We start from the raw sequence: 24,523 nt of genomic DNA, 5'->3' as shown, positions 1-24,523 counted from the left end.
TCTTTCAATGAAAAAAGTAGAAGAAAAAAAACGCTTTAAAGCATTAAATGGACCGCAGTCTGTGTCCAATAAGAAAGTATGTTTTAGGGATTTTAGCTAGAAATATTTCTTATTCCTAGAAAGCAAGTATTCTTATTGGACATTGGACACTTTTAATTTGTTGTATTATTTATAAAATTTATACTATGTATATTTACTATGTATTTTTTTTTAGGCAACATTTTCAGACTAGAAATAAAAAAATAATTTAAATAAGCATATTAGGCATGATAAATATATGAATAAAATTTCATAGAAATATGTTATATATTGTCTTAAATGCACATATACACTTTTACAAAACATTAGGATATGTTATAAAACTAATATTGCATCCAGACGTTTCTTTTTAATATCGAATAAAGTAATCTTCCAATCATTCAAAAGCCCATTGGATCTACTTGGGGATCATAAGATTTATCAATGGTTGTGCATCTATCGAAAACATAGTTTAAGCAATTGTGGCATTCGAAATTACGTGCATACCCATTCTTCGTTTGTGCCTACAGTTCATGATTCGTCATGTTTTTATGGTTGGAACGCATGTATCTGGTCACGTGGATTTGATTTTTCATCGTTTATGAAATATTATTTAATTAATTCGTCGTTAATATAATGGAAAATGGCCAACATCGAGATTCTTGCTAATATTTTATCTACTTTTGATGGTATTCGCTCGCCAGAACAAATAAAAAGGTTAGTAAAATATTACGAAATTCGATGTCATTTAATCGTTAACCTACGATGCTCCGAAATGAGAAAAATAATTTTTATTACCGTAAAAAAGAGGGAAAAGTAATAATAAGAAGTACAATGCTACAAAAATAAAATTTTATAACAATTTACACATTAAATACAAAATGAAAGTTTGCACGTAAACATAAAAAATTGAGCGAAAATCTGTTTTGAGATCATAATCTTTTTTTCAATTTCAGTGGAGAAAATAAAATCGACGTAAGCTTTTACAAAGCCGTTACAAAGAATGTTTATGATTTTGCCAAGGAGCTATCCTGTAAAGAGGAGAAATTTTATAGCAATACGAATGCATTGCCAGAATTAGTCACAGAAGGCTTCGATGAGGAGCAAATTTGGCAGCAATTGGAACTGCAAAACGAGGGCGAGATAGCACACTTCTTAGATAAAATCCCAACAATTTTATCTGAAAGTAAGAAATTGGTGGTTCCGGTGAGCTCTAAAAAGCCTAAATCTATACAGATTAAAAATGACAATTTAGATCAAGAGGATGAAGGCATGTCCGAGGAGAAAGACTCAGAGGACGAGGATGTAGAAACTAAAAGCAATTCAAAAAAGAGAAAACATAAAAAGTCCTCCATTGTAGATGACAAATTCTTCAAGTTACAAGATCTCGATGAATATTTAACTAAAGAAGAGAGAAAAGAGAAACAAGGAAAGGAAAATACTGAATCTGACGACGAATCAGTAGATTTATTTAACGATGATTCCGAGGAAGAAGATGGAGATAACGCTGAAAAGAAATACATAAAGTATGCAGATTTCTTCGATACTCCCGAAAGTGAGAATGAACAGGCTTATGAAAGTAAAAATTTAGATCACAGTATTAATGATTCTGAAGAGGGAGAATTAGAGGATGAAGAGATGGATCTTGACGAAGAGGACGAAGAGGATCAAACAGTCAGAAGAGTGAGATTTAATCTTACTAATGACTCAGATGAGACAGATAGCTTGGAGAATAAAGTGAATCATAATCAGAAGGATAAAGAAGAAAAGATGGAGGAAGACATAGCGCCGAAATCCACTTTGGAGTCTCGTCAAGAAAGGCTGCAAATGAGAATTAAAGAATTGGAAGAGGAAGCAGTCAGTGAGAAGCCATGGCAATTGAAGGGCGAAGTAAGTGGTCCAAATCGACCGCAGAATTCCTTGCTGGAGGAGTTTGTGATGGTTGATATAAATACAAGGCCAGCTCCTGTGATCACCGAGGAGACTACTATAAAGCTGGAAGATATAATCAAGCAGCGGATTAAGGATAAGGCTTGGGACGACGTCGAGAAGAAGTTCAAGCCAGTCGAGACACCGTTGGAATATAAGAAAAAATTGATACTAGATCAAGAAAAGAGCAAGGAAAGCTTATCGCAAATTTACGAAAAGGAATATCTGAGGCAAAAGCAAGCGTTAGATCCAGAGAACAATGAGAAGAAAGAGGAAATGCCACAATTGCATAATGAAATTCGACAAATGATGCGTTCTCTAGTCTCTAAATTAGACGCGTTATCTAATTATCATTACACTCCCAAGATGGTAAGATTTGTCATGATTTACGTCAAAAATTAATCAAACTTATAGTTAGTAATAAGTATTCACAATCGAAAGTAATCGTTCTGAGATAAATGTTTCTAAGTTTCCTTGACTTAGAGACTATCCTTGCAGTTTGTATAAATAATTTTCTACTCTCATTACAAAATTTTTACATTTTGAGGTACTCCTTATGGTTCCTAACGTTTATAATATATGTGATTTTTATTTCAGGCTAAACCAGAAATTAAAATCATTAGCAATATACCTGCAGTTAACATGGAAGAGGTGGCACCTGTCGCGACCACTGATGCTACTCTATTAGCACCTGAGGAAATTAAAAGTATTTATCATATTATATTTAATATGGTTATCGTTGATTTATGATACAGCATTTTTAAAATTTTATTTATAATTCCTATTTTCAGCCAAACCACGCGGCAATCTTATCGGTAAATCAGAACGGACGAAAACCGATATGAAGCGCGAGAGAAGGCGAAAGAAGTCGAGGCAGGGTGCTAAACAGCAGGCAATAGAAAAGAAGGAGAAACTCAAAGCATTACAACCAGGAATCGCTAAAAAGTATAAGGATAAGAAAGAAAAGGCTGCATTGCTTAAAAAATTGACGAAGGATAAAAATGTTACAAAGTTAAACGAAACAACGCACAAAGTCGCGAAGTCCTCTACTGCATTTTTCACGCAATTGCAAGATCAAGTAAAAAGTAAAATAAAAATTAAAAAAGACAATTTGTCCAAGAAAAATACTAGCGCTGCTTCGGCTGTAAAGTTAAAATTGTAAATTATGTAGTTTACATTTTTAAATTTATTTAAATAAAATTAAAATGAAAAATTTTGTTATATTTTTCATCATGCGCTTTGAAGATTTCATGCTGTTTGTTTATTATATCTTGTTGCCTCTTTTTGTGCCATCATTGATTATAATCGCAAAGGAAAGTAACTAGCGAGAATTGACTTACAGCGATGTAAGTCCCTTACACTCTGCGTAATGTAAGATACATATGTACACTAAAGATATTTTTTTATACCTTTATTGCATGATATACGTATGCATTTCTAACACCCTTCGCTCTTTAAATCATATGAATCGCGATTTCTCGTGGAGCTATAATACGTGGGTGGATATTGTGCAAAGGAATATATAACAGTGGATAAGGGATTTGTGAAGTAATCTTTTCCTTTGATAGAGACGAATTCATACTTAACACTCGCATATAAATATTGACACCTGCACCAGGCCCAATATATTAATTATTGTCAAAAAGTGATGGTACTCTTCTCGTCACGATGTAGGATGATTAAAAAAAAAATCATGCGTATATGTATAGTTCATATATGTATTAGTGAAAAATGTTCCCAATTCATCATGATATGCTGCAATTTCGTTTCAATGTGCTTGTCAAAATTTGCTAAAACACGTACAAACGCGCTAAGTCACACGTGGTTACTTATAAATGCAATTATTCGTATGTGTAACATTATCTATATTTTTTTCTTTAAGAATATCTAAAAACGGTGTCTTGCACAGAGAAGCAAAGGTGGATTACGCAATTTTTGTACATTGTCAATGTCTCGAACGATTTCTTATCGTGTCTTGGTTTATGATTGCACTGTTTATAATTACAAAGATCTAAATTAAAATAATTAAGCTAACCTTACAAATCTAACGATAAGCTGGTATTAAAATTACCGTGATTTGTGTATAGATTTCTGATTGAGAAGTTTTTTAAAAATACTTTTTCTTATTGTTTAGAGTACACTTCTGTTATTTTCATTTTTCTTTTTCTCCGTTAAGTATTTATCGAATCGCATGATATCTTAAAATTCTCATGAAAATTAAAATTATGTCACTTGATTTGTATAATAAGCACAGATGCTTAAATATGTTTAGAATAGCTGTAATAAGGCCATGAATATTCATCTATAGGCCATTCACTAATCAATCAACTTTATAAATAGCTTTCACCGCCAGGAGTAGATTTGATAAATCTACTCATTGGAATTAATTTTTAAAATTTAAAATTTAATTCCAGACTAATACAACTGTATAAATCATTGAAAGCATTTATCAGTTACTAGTATCTTCGTCGGTTGCGCATTTCATTTCAAATGTAAAATTTATAAATGTAAAATTTTATTTAATATTTAATAGCTTTATGCCAAATGTAGATAGCCCATCTGTGCGCATTATAATTCATTTCGAGCACTAGTCAATAATCGTCATGAAGATACAGTCGCCTTTTAATAGTATTTTCGCAGCGAAACCATGCTCATCAATTTAGATAATTATCTTAAACAACCAGAGCACATAACGCGACGATCATACCTGGTAGCTTCTGATATCCATGACAATGAATCAAAAACCTCTCATTATAATACGTATGTATAATATGTAAATAATCCGGTAGACTAGGCTGTCCTAATCCCAGTGCGATCGTTTTTTGCGTAAAGTCTATATATGCAGTGCTAAATTGTTAAATCGCGTTTCTCTTTTCTCCGTGAACAATCCGCCGGATGTTGACGTGGTACGGATGCCCAAGATCAAATCCCCGAAGTGATACTGAACAGCCGGGGAAGGCCCCGGAGAGAGAATTCCTCTAAAGTAGAAGCTGCTTCTCAGAGGCATACCGCCTTTCTCGTTGCTACTCGAAATTAGTGTTGAACATGTTCAGTTCCTCGAAGCCGGACGAGCCGCCTTGATCTTGCAGCATCTGCAGCATGTCAGACAGCTCTTGCGGTTGTGTGCCGGGCCCGGCCTGTCCAGGATGTGGTGGTTGAGCCTGTGCGGGCACCTGAGGGCCGGTCTGTCCATCCGGTTGCTGCGTTTGATGTTGTTGACTTTGCCAACCCCACATACCTAACGGCAAACGTACATTTAATTTTCGAATTCGAAGTATAGGCTTCAATGGAAATACACGAATATAGAAAACGTACTAACTAAAAATCAAGCGCGGTAAATGATGCGTGTTTGATGAAAGTTTTATTATCAATTATTAATTAATAAAACTTTCGCGCATCATTTATCGCGTTTGGTTCTTAGCCCGTTTTCTATATTCGCGCATTTAATTATTTGCAATTTTGCATGATATCTGGAATACATAGTGTGGTGACCATGTGTGCCCTTACCTACATGGCACCACACTAAACAACCGTGCGCAGGTGAAAACGCACTTTCTCGCGAGCGGTTGTTTAGTGCGATTCGCAGAGAGTTGCATAGTATTTTTGGGGACTCATACAACACGCATTCCATCTACACATCTCACCATCATCCACGACTACGCTATTCCCAAACATAGCAACATCAAACGACTAACCAGGATTATTAGGCACTGTTGTGACTGCATGATATTGCTGTGTAGCCGGAGTTCTAGCGCCGCTACTGAGTTGAGTGTACGTCGGCCCGCTCGGTGACCTTGATGGACTTAATTGACTGTATTGGTAGCCCTCTGTCACAGGTTGCTGTTGGAAAATGTAGTAGAAGTTTTAGATATTTGTAACTTTTCGAATCCATTGAAAAACGAAGAATCAAGTACCTGTCTTCCAATCGCCCATGTTTGCGGAGTTGGAGATGTATTAGCCGGCTTTTGAATCCTACTTAAGACTGATGAGGACGCGCTTTGTTGTCCAGGTGACCCATAAGCAATCGGCGACTGTGTCGTCTCGTAACTCTGATATACGTTCTGTGTACTGGACGGCCTTGGTTGTTGCGGACCTGCAAATGACATGCATTCAACTATTTGACTGTGCAATAAAAATAATGAGAGCAAGCGTGGCCTAGCAGACAGCGCACTGGTCTGCTAAGCCAAAGATCTCAGGTTCGAATCCAGTCCTGGTAGAATCAAAATAAATTGTATGGCTTGTCTCTCCTCCTCGACAGAATGGCAGCCCGTCAGGAGTATCCCTTGCCTCGAAACCCCCTCTACCTTGCCGTTCAGATTCGGCGTTAAACTGTAGGTTCCATGTGCTTGCGTGCGCACCACAAGCACATGACTTTGGGGGAGGCCTAGGTCCGACTCGGACTGTTGCGTCATTAAAAAAATTAAAATAAAAATAATAGAAAATACGCTGTAATCGTCTTACTGGCTGTAGCTACAGTGGCTGGATGCTGCATCATATGATGCGCGGAGTAGAGCGGATCCCTGGTAGGATGTCTCTGAAGGGAATAATCTAGACCAGGTTGTCCATATGCAGGTACAGCTTCATTCTCCGTTTGACCGTCGCTACTAGGATGAAATGGCCTGAATAAAGACATGTGAATATTTTTTTTCCATGTGAAACAAAGGGGCAAGAACCATAATACGAGATATCTTTGAAGCTTTAGATACAGCTTTATTCTTACTTTGCTAGCATGTTTGTGCAGACGATATATTCAAAGTTTTCGTCGAACGGATTTAAGAACGCAAATGCTGACGTCCTCAACCACACCCAATTGCGGTCCTTAGCCCGAAATCTGTACATCACAGACAAGAGTTGCCCTTTCAGCTTCAACACTGGAAACAGTTTCATAACTGAAGGCACATGTTAACATTGTTAACATGCCATTAAAAACATAAAAAAAATTAAAAAAATATAAAAAAATAAAAAAGGAACATTTAAAAAAGAACATGAAAATGTGAGGCATAATGCAGAGCATTACCTTGTTCAAAAGTGTCCCGCATATGTGTCACATCCTCATGATGGAAAAATTCGTAGCAAGGATGACCTAAGAGCTCCGATGGATTGTAACCCAAAATTCCGCACACTCTTTGATCAACAAAGGTAAATTTACCTTCTGCGGAGTGACGTGACATAAATTCTACGACAAACAAAAACATAATTTATGAAACTATAACTAGCCTCTGCCTGTACTGATGGATAAAATTAATTTAATTTAAACTTCCAATTAAATTGTTAATAAGACGATACTTACCGTTATTGCTATTGGAACCTGTTAAGTCGCTACTATTTGGTGTGCTAGTGACCTGTAATCGCCCAATGGCGACAAGGCAGCAATGCGTGGAGGCATTCTCATCTGTGACCACGCCGTCTGGACCAGTTTGAACACCCCCAGAACCTCTGTCACCTAGACCCACACCTGGTACACATGGGGGAACAAAATCACCTACAGCGTAAAATCATGAATCAGTCCATGATTTCCCGTTGATCGGCTTGAAGAAATTCTTATACTAAAACTATACGCTATATATCATAAATATTTCATACTGATATATCGACATATCAAAATAACAGTCAACAGTAATTTAGGATTATAACTACATATTGAAAACTATATATTGAAACTATATATTAAAATGTCAAGACGTTATAATAAAAAATCGATATCGTACTTTTTGAAATTCGAAAGTTGCAAAGCGGTCGATTTATTGCGCCTCTGTCGCATTTAATGCGCGAGAGGTGTCGCTGTATCTTTCTTTTTTAACGTAACCGATAAGATTGAATTAATCTGCGGCTGCTACAAAGCTATCGATGGAACAAAAAGAGCTACGCACGTGATCATGAATATTAAACAAATATGTTAACAGCCGATAACTACCTCGCCGCGACTCTTAATACTGACGACTTTCCACTCACAATCATCGGTTAAACGAATTATTCTGAAGGGACAAGTATTTCAAATCGGAAAATCTGAGAAAAGCGTCTGATAATTCTTTCTTTTCTTAGTCTTTCTCTTTCTTTATCGGTTAGATCTATCGTTTGAACATGCAAATGTTCTTTCAGTTTCTGCGTTACTACGTTCCACAACGACAGTAAATACGTTCAATTAAATACGGAATATTTTTGACGAAAGACGTAGAGTCGAAAAATTCAGTCACGGCAACTCTCGAGGCGGTTCTTAATTTACAGTATACACGTGGCATACGCGTTCCGCCGTGTTCCAGGAACGGTTCGTTCGTATTCCTCGGGCGCGACGTCTCCCCCGCTTTAAAATAGAAAGCCGGGGCCTGCTGTACGTCGCGCCCGAGAAAGAGAGAGAGAAAGAAAAAGACCACCGTTACCCGGTGGTGGCACATCGACGTACGATCTTGCGTTCTCTCAACTCGGCACAGACGAAACCCGTGTCAAACTCACCGGTGGGTGGCCAATTCTTGATGTATCCGGTGCAGTGCACCACCGCGTAATTCTGGCCGTCCCGCGCCGGCGGTCCCAGGGAGTTCCTTTGCTTCATACGGTGCAGCCCGTGAGCCGCTGCCATGTCGCCCGTAGTCTGTAGATTCCCGACCTTCATGCGGCAGATAAAGCCCCTTCTTGAGCCCATACACAATCGCATCGACGCTGCAATTGGAAAAGTAATCGTTTCATCCCGCGAGCATATTTTTCCCAAGTACGGCGAGTATCTTGATCGGTCGTCTTGAATAATAAACTCTGAGAAACCGTCCGAGTAAAATCGTCTAATAATAAAATAATCTAATAATAAAATAATCTAATAATAAAAATAATAATCTAATAATAGAATAATCTAATAATAAAAATAATAATCTAATAACAAGATGGCTCAACGAAATGGAAACTCTGCAAAATTGTCGAATAATCGACTGATAAATTTGTTTCTTTACTTACATTGACCTTCCTTTTTGACCGTTCCGGTCTTGAGGTCCAACACTCGGCCACCGTGCTGCGGCTCCGCCGCGCTGAGCTGCTCCCGCACCTTCTCGGTATCGTCGGGATGAACTTGCGAATAAAGGCTGGTGCCAAACCAATCGCTCTGGGTGTAGTTCAACACCGGTGCGACCGAGTCGGACACGTAGATGATTCTGCCCGTGTCGCAACTCACGACGAACAGGAAACCATCCGCCGCTTCGAGGATCAAGTGCTTCAGCTCCTGATCCGTGAGGAATGACGGCTTGTAGGCGTTGTCCGTGGCGGTATTTCCGGTGCCTGCGACACATTCCATTTCGCTCTGACAACATTCGTCACGACGACAGGATAACGGGATTTATAGAGAATAATCCAGATATGTCCTATTCGGATTTATTACAAGTTTTATATACGTTGGATACAGTTGGATTTATTATGAACGTCATAACGATATGTCCGATTTATTGACTCGTTACAAGTGCTTTGATTATACGTGGAAATTCGGTTCTTTCGTATTAACGAAGTACTTCTAAAATTATCGGTTGAGCAGTCTTTGAGAGGAAAGAATTCGACACTAAATTCATCGAGGAAGAAGGCGATGCCTTCTGAAGCGTGATCCAAACCTTGAAGAGCACTCTGCGAATTCCTAAGCAAGTCGTGTCCTATCGAATATTGAAATCGCCTCTCAATAGCTTCTTCCAAAGTTGACCTCCGAAGAGACGCGAAGACCGCGGCGCGGTACCAAAAATGAGGACGGGGCACCTCGCCAGCGGAGGTAACTATCGAGGTGCAAGATCGGAATTGCAAAGCGGACGGCGGATCCTAAGAGAAAGAGAGAGAGGCAGAAAGAGGTGCGAGGGAAAGAGAGAGAGAGAGAGTGGCTCTCTCGCGCGGCGATGCGATCTTTACCCCGATATACGGAGAAATTCCGGGAAGAGGTACTTTAACGACTTCCAAACAAGATCTATGGAAGACCCTCGGTGACCTTCGTTACCATTATTTTCCACGTGGTATATATCTGGTCCGACGTTACCGCCGTGGTTACCTTGACACCTTCCGCAAAGAGAATTTGTATACAGTTTCCGTCATTCATTATTGATGATTTTTAAATATCAAATCTTTATACAATTAAATGCCTGTTTTCAAGAAATTTAGAAGAACTAAATTTAAACACCGTTATACAAGCGTGTAGGTACCGTTATGAACAAAAAAATTGCTCTTTTTTTAACGAGCCTCGACATGCACAAAAAAACGAGGATAATTGCACAATTATTATATTCAGAAAAAATTGTCGTAATCTTTGATAGATAAAACAGAAAATAAGATAAAATAGAAAAAATCATGAGATTATATACAGACTTTAGTTTTTAAAATATAAATTTAAAATAATAATACATAAATATACATATTCACAAACGTATAATAATTCGAAAAACATTTCAAATTCATGAATTTTTTCCCCGTAATAATGTGAATATTTACGCAGTTAAAAAGATTTCGTTAAATTGAATCAATAAAAAGATTCGCTCGAGATCGATGTATGCTCGATACATCCCACATTTTTAGTATGCAATCTCACGTTGGTAGCCGTTTAATTTCCATTTCTAGGCGTTCTAACGCACCATTATATTTTAACGTTCAACAACAACTGTGATCGACGGGATGTCCAGCATTCCTCCTACCGTTATTTTCAATTTTTTCGTCATATTCAATTATTTGACACTGTCAAGTTTCTGATATTGAATGATAAACGACTATAAGAACGTTTCCCCGTCAAATTTTGACACTTATAAATGATACAGTGTCCAAGTAACATGGTCGGCATTGCAGATGCCGTAAAAAGTGCGTATTTAACATTGATGACGATCCCTTTTCGAGTTTAAGCATCGATGACATTGTTCTCGCGACAAAACGGCGTCGTCTTTCCTATCGACGTTCGCCAAACGGTTCTTCAACCTTCTGGCATCAGTTTTTATCTCTGGCGTTCCGGGGTCGTAAAAAATCCCGCTGGTGCTCGGTACTGCTGTATCTTTCGTCGCGACCGCGTAATACTCTTCTACATAGCGCACGCACGGGGCGTTCTCGTCTCTTTCTCGTCACAGCTCACATTGCAGGTGAGAGAGAAGAAAGAGATAGAGTTCCTTCTCTTCCGAGCGAGAGAGCGATTTGTATGCAGCGGCCCTCGTCGCCGGGAAAGAGGAGAAGCGGCTATAAACAACGCGACGCATCACCAATACCTAGGTGGAATCACGGCGGAATCGCGCATATACACGCGCGCGTTTCACGCACAATACGCAGCACGCGTCCATCGGCCGCAGGCTCCCTCGGGCTCAGGTAGATAGGTAGATACCCGGCAGACCTACCAAAGGGACAGCCGCCGACGGACGGGACACACAACTCCGCCCATCGTGCTCACCGGAAGCATATATCGCGCTCGCTGCATTCGATATGACCGTCACCGGCTCTCGAAACCCACCGCAACGTTACGATCGTTCCGGTGTGCAACCCTCGTTCTCTCTCCGCCACCTTGTCTTTCTCCCAGAATTTCCTCGTTAATCAATTATATAGATATCCCTATGGAAATTTGTATAGCTATCCGTAGAATCTTCAAATTTTAACCATCATCTATCATTGACCTCTTCTTTTAATGGAATTTTTACGGAATTTATATGAAACATAAACGAGTATTTATTCCTAAAGTTTTTAGCAAAATTTCAAGATCGTTTTCTCTCTTTTGACGCCGAAAATTATTTCGATCTTTTTAAACAAGAATTTTGCATAAAACAGTTTTATGCATGTTCTTTCTGCAAACTTCTAACGCCGCGCAATTCTTTAACTGCAAAATCAATAAGAATTATCTGTTTAATTATTTCAACATTCGAGTCTGGAAGATAATAACAATTGCGATCTAGCATTAAAATTTTCATGTAATTGTAGTATTTAATTGAAGATATACGCGCCCGATATGCGCAGTTATTTAAAGTCACGACGCAAACCTGGCGGAAACATCTTCGGCCTTTTCGTCTTCGAGCTAACAAGGAAGTTGCGGATACTTACACTGTCGGCAGTGTAAGTATCCTAAAAGCGCTCGTAAATTCTCGCCTCCTGTCGAGACGAGACGGAGATCCAGTCGCGTTCTCGCGCGTCGAGCCGGGAGGGACTCGGGCGAGTGTTTCCCCGCGTAATCGATAGTCGTCGGTACATAACGTAACGTACGGCAGGTCAACTACGGCCGTAATTTAATCGACTTCACGTTAAGGCACCGAGATCTCGCGTTGCGCCCAAGTTATTGCATCGCTCGTGCCGGATAACTCAAACATCGTTGCAACTTAATCGTCACGTCCCGCGTCGAAAACTGCACTGTTCCTTATCGATGACGGCCGGTGAGGACGAAAAAAAAGAGAGGGCGAGAATGAGAAATTTGTTCTCTCGCATTTTATAAATAAACTCGTTGGAACGAAATTACAGCGTATAAAATATAAAAAGCGAAACAGAGTCAACTAAGAATAAGTAAATAAAATATGAAACTGAGAATATATATGAGAATAAAGTTATATCTCTCATTATTATTTTTCGCAAGCAAATTTAATGCACGAAATGCAATAGATTTGCTTTGTCGATATGCACAAAAGTTCAATCTAAAAAAATGCGTAATCTACCGACAGAAAGGGAACAAGAGGGAAAAAAATTCTCCGCTAGTATTTGCCGACTTTGCGGCGCGTGCGAGTTGCAGAACTCGAGACTTAAGTTAAATTCAAGTGGCTTATGACTCTCTTACGAGTGGCTCGTAAGTTATCGACACTCGAGGTTTTTTTTCATCTCTCGACGAAAAATCCACTAGAGAACTTTCTACTTCGAATAATGGGAGGCGGTTTTTCAACATCTGCATCGTATTTTTTAGCGTATTTCCTGGCGATCATTTGAAAGCAACGATTTTCCCAACTTTTTTACAATTTTCGATATTAAACGATATTAAACGATATTAAACTAACAACTCAGTTCTCGAATAAAAAATTCTATTCAAATAAAATGATATTATCCTGATATTATCCGAGAAAAAAATTTACACATAATAAGTCAAATATCGATTATTAATTTAATTAATTAAAGATGAATAATTTATTTTAATTAAAATATATTATATTTATAATCTATAATTAAAAAATATTAGTCTTCGTTTTTAAATTCGTTGGAAGAGATAATTAAGGAAAAACAAAGGGCTCATTATCGTAAATAAGATTCCGCAGGATCAAAGTTACTCACCTCTGAGAGCTTTCATGTGTGCCACTGCCATCCTCAGGATCGTCAGCTTGTCGGGCTTGCGGGCCAGGGCTGAGCAGGTCGGCACCATGTCGGAGAGCTCGGTGATGTAGGCGGTCATCTTGTTCCGCCGCCGCCGCTCGATCTCGCAATGATTCTCCCTGCTGTAAGTCGCAAGACAAAACCGAGGTAATTACATAGTTCAAGGAACCAGTGTGCGGTTTCTCCTACTATAGCTATAAAAACGAAGCGCGAACAACGAAGCTGAAATAACGCAGAACAGCCGTAGAGACAGGAGTTTCTTGCGCGTCCTGCGCGTCGCAGGAAAATAGCGTGAAATAACGTTCGCGATACGGTATTCAATTTGCGTTAAATTTCTTCTTCTTCTTGCGTTTATTTACAATCGGCGAGCCTTGCTTTATGTGAAGTGCGCTACTTGGATTTAACTCCTACGAAATGTATCGCTGTGTCAGCATAATGTTATGTTTCAGTTTGAATATTTATTAATAATAAATAAATAATTATATATCAATAGTTTTCATCACCTTTTATAACATATTAATAATGTTGTTCATTAAATCATCACGTAAAATGTACTCATTAGCAAGCGCCTTAAGTTTTTGCATCAATATATACTATCGCGCTTCTAATTAAAACTTCACATAAGCTATGTACCTAAAATTAACTCGGTTACGGACGTCGTTGGCGCCATGATCGATTCGACCGATAAATTCTCGAGTAGTCCACCTAGACGAGGGAGGATATCGGGGCGAGACCACAATTTGAGGCCTCCCCTGTTATTACGCTACCAGAGGGTAAACCGCCGCGGGTAACGGCCAGGCACGTCTCCCTTTACCACGAGCTGCGTAATCGCCGGCGCGCAAATCGTAAATTTAATGGCATTTAATTCGCGACAATTTTCCAAGAAACTTCGCGAGGGCAGACCCCGTGCGCGCGGATCCGCACGCAACACGTAAGCCGGATTCCCGCTCGATTCCCCGATGCGCAAATCGAGCGGCGGTTTAATTCGCTATCGGCGCTACGTCCCGTTCGCGAAACCAATCATTTCGCGAAGTCAATTCTTCGTGAACCGAACCTCCCGGTCTAGCTTACGATCGATCATTTTCTGCCTGTTCTATACGACGCTCCGGAGTAAGTTAAGAGATACAAACAAATATTTGCAATTGGCCGGACCAGGCACGAAGCGAATTTTTTTATTTTATTCATTATACTTCGAGAATAAATGACTTATAACTATCTTTCCTTGTTACCCGATCATCGTATATGTGTGTATAATAACTATAGAAAGCACTTCCTGGTAGGAATTATTGTATCAACTGACATGTTCTTTATTGAACTAGGCAGTTTGATCGCTATATTTCCTGAACGGATCTCTGCCCTGAAATGGATAAGGAAGGAGATCGGTTCACGAGATGATAAAAAATTTGTTCAGTCCGTGAAATGGGTAGTTTCACGATCAGACCGTAACGTCGATAGCCTATCCGGATACACAGGGTGCGAGATTAAAATTTGATATCGATATGCTGATTGGTTTGCGCTAACTTTTTTTTCGCGGCGTCTACTCCCCGCGACTGGATAGCCGCGATATAAAATATTGAAAAATAAAATTGATCCGTTCAATGGGACTGGGCCGTGTGTCTGTGCGGACGCAGTCTGTGTGAAACGTGTCATTGTATTTCGTTATATTTATATCTGAAAATTAATTTCCTGATCTGTAATGAATTTTAATTAGAACTCTTTGGGTATCCTTGATTTGGATATAAACAGATGGAAAATTCAATTATTGAATTTTGATACGATTTTAGCTCTGTAAAAGATCGAAATATTTATCATACTTATGTAATATAATATTATAAAAATCTGATTTTATTTGCCGGTGTAAATTTACTATTGATCGGTTATGTGAAAGGCACATGCATAGATATTGCATTGTTTCATAAAATTTTCTTCTATGTAATATATGTATTCCCGAAGACGTTTTAATATAATATACATCAGATTTAATTACCTTGTCATTAGAATAATAATTGAGATTCTGAATTGTTTATTTGTTGAACGGTGAGTTTCATATATGAGGAATTATTTATTATATAACAAATCAAAACTTCAAAAGAGAAAAAAATATGACAGGTCGAAAAAGAAATCGTCATGATTCAAGTCAATGCCGATCGCCTTTCACGTCCCTCTCATTATACGATTCGGTGCAATTTTTTTCGTCGAGCTGTGCGCGCGGGCGATCGTTATCGTTATTATTATCTCGTCCCGAGGACCAAGGGAATCCGTAACGCTCGACGACGTCGTGGATGGCCCCGGCAGAGGCCCGCTATTTAAAAGAGGCCACGGCGCTTAAAGCGCAAGTATAAAGCGGAGTATGCACCGCGTGGCATGGCAAGAGAGGAGAGGGATGGAGGGGTGGAGGAACGCGATCCGTGAAGAGGAGGACGGGGAGAGAACTCCTGGGTCAGAGGTCAGACGCTCCGAAGTTGCCCGCTCGCTCCGTGGGTCCAAGCTCCGTGTACCGGGGCATACCGGGTGTCCCAGTACTACCTCACACCAGCTCCTTTCCGATCCGATCCCCTGATCCCGAAGTCGCGATACGTTTGCACTTTATTTCTTGAATAATCGATCCGTGCAAAGTTTCTTTCAACGGGGTGTAGGAACTTTTTCCGGTCAAAAGTCGTTATTATATTTCAACAAAGTATCTGCCTTTCAAACAATAAGCAATATTACAGATACACGGTTATACTTGATGAAAGAAATCGAGTGTTTAAAAATTGACGCGTGCTTATTTCTCATGTATTTTTATGTAGCTAGACGCTGCTATGTAAATGACATAATTTTGCAATAACATCTACGCTGCATAATTATAAAAGAAGCTACCCAGTTTATATCATGTTGGTTAAAGTATTATAAAATATTATAGAATGTTATAAAAGTAAAATGTACGTGTTAATAATGTATTAAATATTTTTCGTCGACGAACAGTGGCCACAAATATCATTTTTTATGAAATAAACAATACAGAAGATAATACAAAAAGCTACATAAGCTACATTTTTAATCGGCACAACAATGATTATATACGCCGACGACGATTCACAATGAACCGAGACACCGCAGTTACCACGCTATTTGATACACAGGGGTCGTCGGATGCTGAGGCGGACGACACGGTAAAAGTGCCTGATCCCTAGGCCGGGGGTCAACGCTGACCCCGTGACACCGGTCACGTTACTTGAAAAAGAGGATACTAGTTGAAGGTTGAGGTAACAGAGATCCCTTTATCCGGCGTGACTCCATTTTAAGTGTAAAATGCGACGTGTGCACGTCTCGCGGAACTTAAAACTGCAAGATAGAAACGGGAATCTAATATCGCGGACGCGCGACGCCATCTGTGCTGTTAATCAGCCATGAGAAATAAGATTGTGAGAGACGCTTAGATTGTTCCTTCCACGTCTCTTTAAAATTCTAGACTCTAAAATTCTTGCGCAACGATCGATCAAGCATCAACCGATATGGAGTTATAGTATAGCCGCTCCAGTTGTTAGAGCAGCGTCAGTCACGATCGTCGGAATAGCACCGGTACCCTCTGTACACAGGCTCTCTATGCCATGGTGATCTAATGTCGGTTCAGAAACACACACACACGCCGCACACAGCCCCACGAAGGGAAAAAATCCTCCTGCTGGTGTACACAAAGGAGAAGACAATCGCGAAGAAAGCGCGAGTTATCATCGAATTGCCTCGCATTTAGGGATGCTCGCGATGCCCACGATAGGCAGTTTGCTCTCCATACTTCTCTGACATCATCGGTTTCCGGCACGCTTTATCTTCGATATTAGCCAGATACCGGACCGAACAAACGTAACATGATTGTACGACGCTTTACAATGCGATTCGTACATGCAATTTATAACGTCTGTTCACAAGATCGTCTAATGACACTCCCCTGCCGCATATTCGACATTCCCGAACGCTCGTATGCATAAATTTATGGACTTGCGAAACAGAGTTGTAACGTCGTTACTCAATCGTATATACAATTCATTCGTTATGATTTGCCTCCCGCACCTAACTGCATCGATATGCATGAAATTAAGGATCGGCGAATAAATAACGTATTCGCTACGCCCTTGCATTGATAGAGGAATGTAGGAATAACATATATAGCAAACGGATATAAGTTATCTGTGTATTCGCATTGTCTTCGTTACTGAAAGAGGCGGACACCCCACAGCGTTATACTATATGCATCTGACTGTAACCGTATTACCTGTGATTGAGAATAAACTTTAATGGCAACGTAACTTCCTTACTTCGCATTTGCATCTTGTTTGCCTCTTCTCAATTTATATTCGGGATTCTAATTCGACATATCTTATCGAATCCCGCGCGAGTTTCTTGTAATTTTGCGACACACGTTAAAATTCGTAAAAACTGATATTCGATGCATTCACAGAAAAAAAAGTGTCAAATCAACACTCGATATGCTTGTATATACGCAAGAATATATAATCTTGAAATAAGATTATATTTGCGTTAAACGAAGAAAATTAGTGATAAACGAAGAATTATATAGTTGAACCAACGCAATATAATCTTATTTCAAGATTATATATTCTTGCATATATACAAGCATATGGAGTGTTGATTTGACACTTTTTTTTCTGTGTGTTTTTTTCTACGCGTCAAAATAAACGTTAGATAAACTTTAATCGCGATAGTTGTCCTCGCGCGTCGATTGATCCAGTAACTCTCGTTTAGCGTTCTAGTTAATTTCCCCGTACGTTCAAGCCGTTCCGCGGCTTATTACGCCATAGAAGAGGCCTTTTAATTAATTGGCCTATGAGAGCAATCTGCGCGACGATCTGCATCATGTGCTCTCTGGTAGTGGTATAGCGAGGCACCGTTGCTCTTCCTTATGTGGCGTTTAAGGCACGTGCTTTTCACTGCAGCGCGAGATAATCTCTCCTCCGTTCGAGAGCCTCCTTACGGCGATTCTGATTTCTACGAGATTCTAACATCCTCCCGTAAACTTTTGCAATTCGCGAAGACTTGATGTTATTATGATCGTTCGCCACGGTGATTTTACCGTTTTGGAATACCTCGGTTTCTCTCATATTATTTCTCTCATATTCTTTTTATTTCACACCGAAGGCTTTTCCAGATAGAATGAAAATAAAATAGCGCGCCAAAAAATTAATTAATATTACAAAATCTGTGTACCGACACGTGTTAGCTGATCGTGATGAAAAATCGTGTAATAGTGATCTTTAACTCCAATTTCTTCGCTTTACGTGTCAAGCATGAACCCAATATAAACTTTAACGACTCACAAAGTCCATGTATCGAACGTTATTTAAATCATTACCAAACTGAACGAAGACGTTATAATCGCGCGCGCGAAACGGCAGCGCGTCGAGTCATAAATTTCCGTGTAACGTATTTACTGCCGTGAACGAATAATCGCAAAAGCGCTATGTTCGCCGGACACACACGCGTTATAAACGATGTCTGTACTTGAATTTATTGCAACACCGTGTTGTCACAACCTTTTTCCAATACCTTCCCCTATATTTCTCTTTCACTTTCTGTTCCTTATATTTCTAAATGACATACTACTACGTCACATACTACTACGTCACTCGAAAATTTAGTAAGTATTAGTGGCAGTCTATTCTTTAAAACTTTATATTTAAAATTCTTATCCAATTTTTTCTTACGAAATTGCTTTTCCTACAAAAAGCTGTTTTGACTAAAAAAGAAATTCTCTCTTCAAATTCGGTATGTGTAAGTCTTCCTTTTTTAATTAATAATAACTTTTACGGAAGAAATTCGGCCGAAGTCGAGTTAAAGCGTTATGTTGAAGAGACTAGTGATATGAAGAATCACGTTTCCAAAATCCCTTAATGAGAAAATGGATCACTATTGTAGGAAGGGAAATAAAAAGCACAAGAAGGGGGAGATTCTACTCTGGGCGACCGCCGGTATGCGACAAAATTATTTCGTGGTTATCGTGGCACCAAAAGTGCCGGCACCTGCATTAATGCCGAGAAAATGCGAGGATGAGGAAACCTAAAGTGGGAGAAACAGGAAAGAGAGGAAAACGAGAAGAGGCCTAAGAGAGAAAGAGAAGTTACGGGCAAGGCGGCAAGGAGAGGCGCGCGCGTCTTGCGGCAGGAGGCAGTAATTGCGTTATTAACTTAAAAGTGAGGTTCTCCGGAGAGAGGACCGGGGGCGAGAAAGGGAGAGGGACAAAGGGGGAGGAAGAGGAGAGAGAAAGAGCGCGCGACATCAGAATGTTGCCGGTCGGTCTTTGCCGCGGAGTCCGCGTATTCTTTCGCGGCACCGTATATACCTGCGAAACGACAGCGCGGATACGGAATTGCAGGTGAACCACCACGGACCCACCCGTGGCGGCACGCGATGAGAGACCATGGATAAGATATCGTTATTGCTATTATGGCGGATCGACAGTCAGTCTTCAGATTGGCCGACGTTAAAAAATAACAGAGCGCTTTTTTCGACGAGGCAATCGACTGGATTGAAGCGAGACTTTCTATATAGATTCAAATTAGGTGATTACCAAGAATTAAACTATTTTATTGACTAAATATTATGGTTTCGCAGACAAAACATTAAGGGCTCATGCACAATGCCAGGAATAAGAAACAAGGAATTAAACATATATAGTAGTCGCATTTTTTTTCAAGACACGGAAATCTCTCTATGTTTAATTCCTTGTTAATTATTCCTCTTATTGTGCATGAGCCCTAAGACACGTAACGGAGTTTTCTTTTACAAAATAAAATTTAGTAATAAATTCTACGAACTGTGACAAACGTTTCGAACGGTATGAGCATTTAATATTTAATTAGGTGATACCGGAGTGGATCGTTATAACAAACAACTGACGATGTAGATAAACATAATATGGTACCAATCAGGTAAATCATGTGATTTCTTCTCGCGTGCATAAAATTAACGAGATGAGAAATTCCTAGCTGACCGTCTACGAACAAACAGTCAGATCGAGCAACGCGAGAACCCTCGCAAGCAATTCCGCACTATCATTTCGCAAGTATGTACTGCGAACAGCGAGTAAAAATCGTAAAATGAGAAAGAGAGAGAGAAAAAAAAGATAGAAACATGCGGCGTTCTAATCTCGTTTAGTGAAACGAAAGATGATTGCATCTCAGTTACAGAAGTATATAGAGAGGAATGTAACTTCGTTACATTTTATGTCGAATAGCTTCAAGCATACGGTGGAAATATAGTGTGCAGAAGAAGTAAACGCGAAATTTACACGAACATAAGTGTGACCATGCATATAATAGCGCGCATTAAAAACCGACGAACTCCCTGCAACTCCAGATATAAGAAGAAAAATGTAATATATTTAACAGTTTACAAATACCTAACTTTTTGATATGTTATGCACAACGAAATCTAATATAATTTTATCTCTTTCGGTTTACCGTGATATCATTATTTTGTTTAATATTTGATGTAATTGGCGTGAGTAACAAGGAAATGCGTGAGAATTTTTATAATCAATAAAAAATCCTACTTGGCATGGCTATACTCGCACGGAATCGCGTTTATACTCGGTTTTTCGAATACGTTACCTATGATCAGCTTTATACCATGATTATATCAGGTAGGGAAGCATCGTGGGCCTGGTGCTTAATAGAGACGTAACGCCATACACAGTCACGTTACACAAAGCAGGGAGCTGAGTCACGACCGATCAATGTTACACGCGGTAGGCTCAACCTCCCAATCCCTTTTTTTTTGCTTTTTGTCTATTGATCAGTCAATCAATCAAGATCGATCGTCTTTATCCGATCACGTCCGCGTGATTTATTTTCGTTTCTAATAAATGTAAGTAAAAACATGATGTTTTTTTTGTTTACATTGATATCAAGCGTCATTTAGAAAATTAAGTATCTTAAATAAAATTAAAACTTCGCTCTTTAACTACCGATGTTTGACGATTAAATCTGTCATAAAATTTTAATTAAAAAAGAATTGTATATACATGTACATCGAAGAAAAATAATAGAGAAGAGACACGCAACGTGTGTGTCTCTGCGACACGTCCCGCGTAATTGTATACACAGACGTAGAAGATTCCTCGAGGATTTTGACGTAGAGATTTTTATTCACGGCGTCCGGGGAGTAGCCATATTTTATACGTAAGTTATGCGTCTCACGTTGTACATTATTTTCCGGCTTTTGTCCGGCGAATTTAATGCCTGTGCCAGCCGAAATATCTCGGAAGGGAATCAAAGTATACCGTGTCTCTTTCGTTGTACACGGACTTGAAGGACGCGCACTCCGGCGCGCGTATAAGTACCTTATGTTCCCACGCTGGAGCAGCCTCGAGGGCTTCCCATTCCGCTATCGGCTCCTCACATTGCCCGGTATCATGTAGGTATGTATGTACCTTCTCGTACTTGAAGAAGAAGGCGTATGTACAGGGTGTACCGGTGAAACATATTGAGCCGCGGTTTCGTGAGGCGAATTAACAAATGCCGAAGAGAGAGAGAAAAGTGTCTTCGAAGGTAATTTTCGTAAGTGTCCGAATAATGTAATCGGGTTTAGTTGGCTTGAAAATGGCACGGCGAAATTGCAAAGTGGATCGAAAATAAGTGGATCGAATGGCGGAAACGTATAGTTGTTCGATGGAAATATTATTATAACGTTTGAATTGTTACAATATTAGTCGGAACTTCCATTGATTATAAAAATTCTCGCGCGTTTCCTTGTTATTCACACTATTTACATCAAATATTAAACAAAATAACGATATCGCGGTAAACCAAAAGAGATAAAATTATATTAGATTTGGTTGTGCATAACATGTCAAAAAGTATTCGAAAAACCTTTGAATAATCAATATTATTGAATTAGACCTAAACACTTACCTGGCAAATCTCTCCTTGTCCTGTACATTGTCATCGTCTAATCTCCTATATTTACAACCGCTCGGATCATCCTCATCAGATCTATAAAATAAATAAAAAAATACGTTAATTATCAGTCGTAATTATGAATCTTCGATTCATTGAATGATTCTTATTGAATGTTATGGCATTGATTATTTTAATAATCGCTTATAAATAATTCGTCAATCATTTCGACTTCATTTCATTGTCATTTAAACATTCCATGGAACGCTGTCCATTCGTAATCGTCCACGTGATAATCACTGATATTTGAAAGCAGATTAAGTTAAATGAACGGTAAAAGAATATATTCTAGGTACCAATCCATTAAGGACAAATGGCTGTCGATAGCCGAGTTCAGCACCCGAAAGGAACGAATAATAGAAATTCCGCGTGCGTCGCGTCACCGATACGTAAAGTGTAATCGCTTCCGGACTGCCAAACGTGACCGTACGTTCCAAAATTGGTCAACGGTAGGATCGTCGCCGGCCTTTCTCCCCCCTTAAATCTGGAGCGCCCGTAACAGTAAGCGACGACGAGAATCTCATGCGCGATATTCACACTCATTCATTCGACCGGCTTTTCCATTCAAGTTATATCGTTGGATCATTATGATCATTAACAAGATCTTTCGGAAAGAAGAGCAACAATCAGTTATCATTCAGTCATATGACATATTACACGAAGAAATTCCAGATATCTCTTTCAATTCGCAATCGTAAGTTCCATAATATAAAGCTATTTTTGGCCATTGTTATCATAACAAGATCTCTCAGATAGAAGGATAACAGCTGATTATCATTCAGTTATCTGATGTAAAGAAATCACGTAAAGAAATTCCAGATATCTCTCTTAATCCGTATCGTCAGTTCCATACGAACTGACGATTATAATACCAATATACGATATAATATAAACATACAATAACAATTAATTAATTAATTATTCATCAGATTCTATGTACATGTATATTTAATCTCTGAAAAGATTTAAATAAGCGCGCGATATCGCGCTTTGAATTCGCCGAAGAAACCCGGGAGCGAGAGCGTTTACGAGTCCTCGCTTTCGGAGGACGGTGAGAGAGAAGAGGGACGGAGATAGATAAATCGGGGATCGATAAATCTGTCACCAATCGTCTCATTACCGGTGTAGGAGAGCGTGTGTACCGTCGTCTCTATACCGAACGCGATAGAAAATTATGCTCTCATTGCGAGAGCAGAGAGCTCCACGCTCGCGCGCAGAAATCCGGCCGATCGTCAGTCTTGTATTGCACAGCGCCCGCGCGGGTGATGTACGATTCTGACCCTGAGCGAAAAAGCGAGACCCCTTTACTTACCGGCGCCCCTCCACCCGCCGTTCCTCTGCTTCGCCCTATCCCGCCCGTACCCCGCTCGTGCCCCTCCGCGAGGCTCGCTCACCGGTGAACGTCGCGTTGAAGAGACGGTGTACGGCCTCTCTACGTCCCCTCCCCCCCTCTTTCGTTTCCCCGTCGCAAAGTCCATAGGACCCAACGGATCCGAGGTAGGGATGGTGTAGGGCCCGGCAGTGAGTGTATCCGGGTATCGCAAGCGCGAGGAGGCTTTGAGGGAGAACCCCCCTTGCTCCTCCGTCTCCCTCTCCGTCATCTTCCTGCGCGGGAACCTTCTCGGTTCCCTTCGTCCCCACGTTCTCCGCGTTCCTTTTTTCCTGCTCCTTTTCCTCCTCGCGAGAGAGCGAGAGGAATGGAGAGAAAGAGCTAGAGAGGGAGAGAAAAGAGAAGGAGAGGGGGAGTCGCGGAGACTTATGGAGTACATAATGATGCGCCCCGCGGTATTACGTCGACTTAACGGACGCGTATGCGTGCTTCGCAAGCGATGAAGTCGACGACGTCGAGAGGTATTCGCGGCGGGCGGGCAAAGCCTCAGGGCTGAAGTTTTAGAAGAAGAAAAAAGAAATTGTCGCGTACGCAAATCGATCGTGAACGTTCGCTACGATTAAAGAGTGAAACTATTTCCGCATCCAAGGTACCTATCTTAGATATCTCGTTCGTTATTTTTCAATTGCATTCAAATTTATAATATTTCCGTCAACTCTCTCTAAATGAGGTACGTCGATTCTGCGTACCAGGTGTTGCTTTAATTCAATCCACATCCGCTGTGTACAAAATCCTTGGCTTACATCATAAGCGAATATGAGGAAAATAAAGCTATAAATTTCGACCCCCCTGCCCCTGTCCTGGAGCGAGAAAAGTATCCGAGGTAGAGCAACGATAAAGTGAAAATTATGGGGGAAAAAGGCAGCCGAAGGTGAGAAAGAGATAAATGTGTGACAGGGAGATGTATGAAGCGCATAATGATGCGCAGCGCAATATCACGTCGACTTAATAGGTGTTTCGCAAATAGAAAATC

General features: G+C 39.9%; 2 protein-coding genes across 8 annotated transcripts in view; one reads left to right on the top strand and one right to left on the bottom strand.

The window, feature by feature from the left end:
- Nucleotides 1–363: 363 nt before the first annotated feature.
- LOC112457289 (U3 small nucleolar ribonucleoprotein protein MPP10) lies at nt 364–3,160 on the top strand. The gene is made up of 4 exons (XM_025020236.1): nt 364–735; nt 975–2,316; nt 2,545–2,653; nt 2,739–3,160. Exons 1-4 carry the CDS (start codon nt 662–664, stop codon nt 3,107–3,109), a joined length of 1,896 nt encoding a protein of 631 aa, XP_024876004.1. The 5' UTR covers nt 364–661; the 3' UTR covers nt 3,110–3,160.
- Nucleotides 3,161–3,343: 183 nt separating this feature from the next.
- Nucleotides 3,344–24,523, bottom strand: part of LOC112457251 (aryl hydrocarbon receptor nuclear translocator homolog) — a 36,595-nt gene continuing 15,415 nt past the window's right edge. For 3 of the 7 annotated variants that reach the window (XM_025020216.1, XM_025020223.1, XM_025020179.1), the window contains 11 exons: nt 22,116–22,196; nt 13,168–13,328; nt 8,887–9,204; nt 8,398–8,601; nt 7,238–7,429; nt 6,965–7,123; nt 6,668–6,836; nt 6,409–6,566; nt 5,862–6,040; nt 5,643–5,787; nt 3,344–5,185 (listed from right to left, as the gene is read on the bottom strand). In XM_025020216.1, the coding sequence (XP_024875984.1) occupies nt 4,971–5,185; nt 5,643–5,787; nt 5,862–6,040; nt 6,409–6,566; nt 6,668–6,836; nt 6,965–7,123; nt 7,238–7,429; nt 8,398–8,601; nt 8,887–9,204; nt 13,168–13,328; nt 22,116–22,196 (1,981 nt within the window). In that variant the 3' untranslated portion in view covers nt 3,344–4,970. The remainder of the gene's footprint in view (nt 5,186–5,642; nt 5,788–5,861; nt 6,041–6,408; nt 6,567–6,667; nt 6,837–6,964; nt 7,124–7,237; nt 7,430–8,397; nt 8,602–8,886; nt 9,205–13,167; nt 13,329–22,115; nt 22,197–24,523) is intronic. The other 4 variants (XM_025020185.1, XM_025020201.1, XM_025020208.1 and 1 more) reach the window with 4 other exon arrangements.

Source organism: Temnothorax curvispinosus, unplaced genomic scaffold, assembly GCF_003070985.1.
Source record: "Temnothorax curvispinosus isolate PA1 unplaced genomic scaffold, ASM307098v1 QBEX01000740.1, whole genome shotgun sequence".
Classification (NCBI taxonomy): domain Eukaryota; kingdom Metazoa; phylum Arthropoda; class Insecta; order Hymenoptera; family Formicidae; genus Temnothorax; species Temnothorax curvispinosus.
This window is presented reverse-complemented; position numbering and strand designations above follow the sequence as displayed.